The sequence below is a fragment of the Vigna angularis genome, chromosome 7 (genome assembly GCF_016808095.1).
Source record: "Vigna angularis cultivar LongXiaoDou No.4 chromosome 7, ASM1680809v1, whole genome shotgun sequence".
Classification (NCBI taxonomy): domain Eukaryota; kingdom Viridiplantae; phylum Streptophyta; class Magnoliopsida; order Fabales; family Fabaceae; genus Vigna; species Vigna angularis.
Window position 1 is genome coordinate 17,547,508 of NC_068976.1, and position 7,025 is coordinate 17,554,532.

General features: G+C 32.3%; 1 protein-coding gene across 1 annotated transcript; it reads right to left on the bottom strand.

Moving 5' to 3' along the window:
* Window positions 1-1,864: 1,864 nt before the first annotated feature.
* On the bottom strand, window positions 1,865-6,249 carry LOC108338071 (uncharacterized). The gene is made up of 9 exons (XM_017574753.2): window positions 6,089-6,249; window positions 5,801-5,923; window positions 4,942-5,022; window positions 4,752-4,840; window positions 4,565-4,639; window positions 3,530-3,591; window positions 3,403-3,462; window positions 2,904-3,086; window positions 1,865-2,246 (listed from the first exon to the last, which is right to left on the bottom strand). The coding sequence occupies exons 2-9, from the start codon at window positions 5,921-5,923 to the stop codon at window positions 2,167-2,169; spliced, it is 753 nt and encodes a 250-aa protein (XP_017430242.1). The 5' UTR covers window positions 6,089-6,249; the 3' UTR covers window positions 1,865-2,166.
* Between the last annotated feature and the right edge of the window lie 776 nt (window positions 6,250-7,025).

A 7,025-nucleotide genomic window follows, 5' to 3' on the forward strand; every position in this document is an offset into this window, starting at 1 on the left:
TAACAATGGTTTGTTTCTGTGTCAAATTCAGTTAAACAAAGCATAAGTATATAATTTCTCTTGTTTATAATATAGTCAAATATTTCTCCATAACAGAGTAGCAGAGCAAAGTGAACCCATACTGTTTAAAGTAGTGTAGTCTTTTCTAGCAGCTTTTCATGTGCTATAGCAGCATTGCTGTGATGGGATTCAAAAACCATTCCCACTGGGTAAGTATACTGTACGAGACTACATACATATAAAACATAGTAGAAAAGAAACCTCCAATAAGAACCAAGCTCACCCTCTAATAAAAGTAGAGTCTAGCCGCAATATAATGGACAGTTCTTCTATTCAAGCTCTTCAGCCGAACAATGCTAGTGGGAGGGAAGCGCTTTTGCCTTTCAGTGAGATGAGAGAACCAGCAGCTGAAAACAACAAAGCACTGCACAGCCCAACATAACAACGTCTCTTTCGATCTGAAAATGACGTAAACCCTAACAGAGGGAAGGAGAAGAACTGAAGAGCACGATAAATAGATTCCATGAAGGGAGCAGCTTCGATCACAAATAATTACCTCTTCATCCAAAGTTGAACTCACAGAGAGTTTTCTTGTGTTGGTAAAAAGTAGAAAAGACCGTAACATAGCTAAAATAAATACAATTATTCAATGATGAAGATAATAAAGGAATTTTTTAATCCATTCATACTGTAGCTTGGGTAGAAAAAAATTACCAAACACCATATTAATTTTCTCTTTTCAGTCCATATGTTATCAATCTTTCTAATCCATATGCCAATTAGAGTTATTACAAGAACATATTTTGATCAAATAAATCAACTTTATAGGTAAATTAAATATAATTAATTTTTCAAACGTGATTTTATTTTAATTATGTATTTTCTTAATGGATTTTTTTAATTTTAGTTTTGAATGTAATTCTAAAATTTTAACTGGATCTGTTTTAATTTTTTTAAATTTAACTTTAGAAATTTAATTGATTCTGTTTTCATTTCATTGTAAATTTAATTTTGAAAGTTTAATTGAATCCTTCCCAAAATCTTTTGAGAACATTTCAAATTCAATTTATGCATGTCCAAGACCACGACTGAGTGATTAAATTGGTGCGGAGTAACCTTGTGAATCTTTGTTATATAAGATGGTAAGTGGTTTATTTAATTTTAGTGAATATTCTTTGTAATTATCATAATGTATTTAATAATGATGGTAACATGTTTAATAAATATAACAATATAATTCTTTTGGTATTATAAGAAACATTTAATTATCTATTAACCTTTAAATCATATATTAGATGAAAAAATTACTAAAAGAATACTACTTATTGTACAACATTGAACGTTTTTAATGAAACTTTATTTAAATTATTTTTGTAAGTTGTACAACATTGAACATTTTTAATGAACTTGATTTAAATTATTTTTGTAAGTTATATCGATCATCTATTATTGTAAGGGATGTAGTAAATTTATCAGGATTAGTGATAGGTAACTAGTAATCACTTTTGATTAATGCCGATCTTGCCTGGTCAGATATACAACTTGGGATATTAAATGCTCAGGTACAGTCCAATAAATCTGTTCCTGGAGTCAATAAACAAAAATAGTAGATAATTAGAGCTACATCTAGGACACGAAGTTCAAGAATGGTTACCACAAATACTGCAGTGGACAGTAATAAAAATTTGGACCAAGTATAATCTGAATTTAATTACGAATTACACAATTGATGTTAACAGAATATTAAGTCTTTCAACATCCCTGCTCATGAAATAGAAGTACCAAACTAAGAAAATCGTCCAAACACACCCTGGAGCATTATATTTTATAAATGACAAGCAAAAATATATCAGAAAAAAAGACATGAATTTAAACACTTCTCTAGAAAATAAAAATTAAAGAATGAGATTCAGGGCCAAAACAGAAGTACAACTGACCAAGGTCTAAAACAAAGAGTGCCTTATGTGGCAGCAGTCTCAAAACTAAACGTCTACATAAAACTGTAAGAAGAAAATACCCTACAGTTCTTCGGGCCCCACAGAAAAAGAAGGGGAGAAATGAAGAAAATTGAACAAATAAAAGAAAACATAAAATTAGACATGACTTTGGCTTTGCTTCCTTAATCAAGTCAACTGCAACTGCACTAATGCCAGCCAACTAGTTGCCTCAGGCAGCTGCTTGGATTGGTCCATTTGATCTAAAGCCACGACCTCTTCCACGATATCCACCCCTGCCGCGGCCACGACCTACAACAAAATTCAATTACAATTATTAAATAAAATTAAATGCAGCTTATTAGTTAACTTACTAATTGTCAGAATATCAGTCACAAGTACACCTTTGATTTAATCATAACAAAAAATAGTCACATAGAGCATCTCAATAAACTTAAAAATTAAAAAGTACTGGGTGAAAAATATCAAAAGGTTAAATTGGACAAGATGATAAAATATTTCCCCTTCTCAATCAGCTCTACAAAGCCTAAATCAAAACAAAACATATCTCCCAGTCTTTTAAATGTACCCTTGAATGAATGAGTATGATGATGAAACTGAAGTAAAACATGAAGGTTAATGATGGAACTGTGGAACTAAAGTAAAACATGAAGGTTAATGATGGAACTGAAGTAAAACATGAAGGTTAAAGCGATATATAAAACTGCACCAATGTCCAGACAGTAAATGAAGAGCCAGAAGACACAAGTTCAATCACTTCCAAAATATCAAGTAAAACTGTAAAAGCCAATAGCCTGATACTGTCAGACAGCCCATACATCCATCAACAGTTACACAACCAATTCAGACACTTCCAGAATATACACAGCAAAATTTGATTGTCAAACAACTATAGCCAATGACCCAGAAATAACACAAATAAACAAACATAAAATAGGAATTAATTACCACGGCCTTGAGGTACATCTTGGTTGTATCCTCCATCTTGCTGCACATCAAATTGGGGCCCATTGTACCCTCCCCTTCCACGACCACGAAAACCACGTCCTCTTCCTCTACCCCTGCCCCTGACACTTCCCCTATTACGGTCCCATCCACCGTCCTCATAATCAGCTGAAATAAAACCATTCCCTGAAATAAAATTCAGCAGCCATGTAAGAAAACAAAATAACCATTCTTCAACCTTTTCCTTAGTGTTCAGATGGCCTACAAACAAGAATATTTTCTTTTAATTGTCAAAAAGATGCTTTGCTAACTCGTTAAAAGGGACTACAGACACATTTAAGTGGTTTCCTATTAAAAGAAATCAAGTAACTATCTAAATGTATTCACATATCTGAATAGTATGTGGCAAAACTCTCAGATGATCATCCATATCAATCAATACAGAAAATTTATCCTCATCACAACAAACACAGCCCATAGAAATAAACAATCACACACATACCTCTGCCCCTTCCCCTTCCTCGACCACCACGACCTCGAACACGGCCATTAGGTGAACCATCTGCAGATCAGACAAGTTAAAACAGTTGTAAACTATTAACTAGGGGAAGCAACTTACATGTACCCACCTCCTTCATAATCAAAATCTGTAGCAGCCTTCACCTGATCAGCTGGTAATGGAGGCTGATACCTAAGAGAACACAAATATTATAAATTTCCTTAAATTCACATAATTCAAAGATAATAATAACAATAATAGCAGTAGTAATAATAATAAATAATAACAATATGACTTGCTTCTCTATTTTGATATCTAAAATCTTGAAACCTGCTAAAGAAGTACATGTGTCAGTATATACTCTCTAATTTCCTATCGCAAACAAAAGTTTCTTTTATTTTCCCTACTTGAGTTTACCTTTTACAATTAACATTTGCTATAATCATCATATCATCTATGATCTTCATGTCATTATCAAATGTGAAACAATATCAAATGCATACCTGTTATGAAAGATGGAATTATAAGGCCAGTTGTTTGAACTTATTTTGAAGAATACACGGTTTTTAAATTAAAAGATGTTTCAATAAAAAGTAAATAAAAACTGAAAAGGAAACAAAAATAGTTTTGGAGGTTTTTTTCTTTCTCAATACTTATGCAAAGAGTTTCAATAAAAGATGTATCACAGAATCACTAAGCAAAGGAAGCACTTAATGAGGGAACTAAAAATCATTAAAATCACATCATTGATATTCGCAAACAAAGCCTATAATTGTTCTTCCAACATTTTAATACCAATATCTCTGCATGTCTAGAACCTTAGCAACATAAATTTAATAATGAAAATCATTAAATCAAACCTCACACTTTCACTGAAATTCTAATTCGTGCACTTCGCTTCAATATTCCTTCCAATTCAAACAAAACTTTCTCCAACATATCAGACTTCGCCACAGTACTAATTTACTATAATAGTTAATAGGTATTGGTAATCTAAACACATAAGAGAACTTATTTTCTTGTAGAGAGACAGGGGTTTGAACTTATTTTCAAAGCTGAAACTCTCTTCATACTGCATGACTGAAATAAAACTAGGAACCCTAACTCTGAGTCAGAGTAAAATATTGGTGATGACATCAGTATAAAGGACAGAAAGTCAACTTACCCCACAGAAGATGTATCAAGTTCATTCTTTGAGAGGGTTATTGTTATCATTGACACATGCCTCGTTGTCTCCAAACTTCAAGATGGACAATGTTAAAAATTGTCAGTAAGAACCAGCATCCACCTGATTGGAATGTTTAACACTTAATCCATTTAGAATTAAAATATTATTAGTCAGAGACTCTTACGGTAGGAGGCCTTCTTCTAGGGGCTCCCAAGTATCAGTGATATCAGTGGATCCGATTGCTGTATTCTGGTGGAGGCCCACAATTCTCCTCTGCATTAACACCAAACAATATACATATAATAAAATCTTCATTAAATGAAACAAAATACCAAAAAAGTGGTCAACTCAGCTGCCAACGATAACCAACAGACCTTGATCAACTCCACGATAGTAACGGTTTTGTTGATAGCTCTCCCCATTGCTTTGAAAACAATTTCATTAGAACCTTTCTCCTGTGAAAACACATAGGCAAGTTAAGATGAGCTTACGGGATTTGAACAGAAGAAAGACTTCGCACACAAACTGAAGAGCCCAACCTAAGTTATTTGTCAATTATGAGGGAAATCTTCATGACTTAACTTCACTGAACTTTTACTTTACTCAATGTATGATTCATAATATCCACTTTTTCAGCCACCATAGAATGCTACCAGACAGAATAAAAGGGAACACAGACTACCCCTTGATTGGGAGATTCACTATTAAAAGAACAGTGGCACTGAACCCCACCACTCACACACACTTCCAATACAAACATTTAAAAAATGGAAGAGAAGGGAGAAATTAGAGAGGAGTTGTCACACCACAAGCTTTAAATTAAATTCTGATAATCAAAACCTTACATTAATCATAGATATACTCATCATAATAAATTTATTACACACTTTGTATTCTTTAATTTAAAATAAAAAAAAGTACACAAAATATAAAAAAAAGTACAAGCTAGTAGGGTAATATAGACCACCCACCACACACTGCTAATCTATTTCCATTCCCTCCAAATTTAGAATCATAAAATTGCAACAGAAACAAATGCAAAAAGAGGTATAAACAAACAACCAAATAAAAAGAGGCCAGGTTCATTGTTATGAACATATTCAAGAATTCAGCAGTGCAGAAGCATGACAATTACCACAACATTCTTATACACACAGTCCGTCAGAGTTTTCAAGTTTCATCAGTCCTTGTAAAATCTCATTCTGATTTTAATTCAGGCTTTAAAAATTTTACCTGAAGCAAGCTCATGGCGTAAGTAATGTAGTTCCTCATTCTTCCCTGACTAGTAATACGGATCTCGTTTTCATCGATTGGAGTTTCAGCTCTCGGCTTCTCCACCTTCTGGTACCGATCCATCTACATCACCGAACAAATAACACAAAACACGCCAGAAGAATCACCAACAATATCGTACATGCATAAAAACAATCAAAAAGAAAAAACAGGGCAAAAGCCACTGAAGTAAGAAAAATAATAATCAACAAAAAGGAAGAACAGAGGAAGAATTGATCCGCGAGTTACCACTATATCTAAGGATAGAGTTTCCTTTGCTAACGAACACGAAGCCCTCTTCTACGGCTTGTATTTTCTATTGCGCCCTAACCTGGTTGCTGCGATGTGTTCCACTTTATATACCTCCTAACACCCGACACATTCTCTCTCCAAACTACCCTAACCAACTCACTCTTTTTCCGACTCTTCTCCAAAACCCCTGCCCAAACCTCTATTTAATGGGCCTCTCCCGGCCCATTCCCAATGGATCATAATAACAGATCTTTCTCTCATTCCGCGCAATCTTTCAAGACTGCACAACCTTGTACAGAGGTATTTCTTTTAATTAATAAGTGTTTTGTTGAATAATAGAACTCAACTGTCTAAATAATGTGTTTTAAATTTAAAAATCCGTGCAACTATCTTTTGATAAATGTTTTATTCCTTAAAAAAAACAAAGAAAAAACAATTCAAAAACAAATTATTTGAAGTTATGATGAAGATTTAATTTACATTATATTATATATTTTATGGTAGTTGGTTCCAATCTGGTTCAAATAAGTATGAACATTATTCTATGAATTTTATTGTTTAATCGGAACTTACAGTACCCATTTGTTTAAAAAATAATATTTGAAAATTGATTAAATTGGTAATATATTTTAAACATAATATAAATTGATATTTTATTTATTATACTTAAATATATTTAAAATTTGACATAAATCATAAATAAACGTAAAACAACATGCTCAGAACTTTAAAGTTATAAGTAAAGATTTATATATGGTTCATCTTATCTATTTTTTATTAAATATGAAAATTTTAAATTACTTTATTAGATTTTTCGAAAAAATATATCAGAAAGATCCAATACTAATGAATAATAAATAAGTTTATATAAGAAACAAAAACATCATTTTCAATCCAATATTTTTGAATTATAAGTTTATATGTTTATATATTA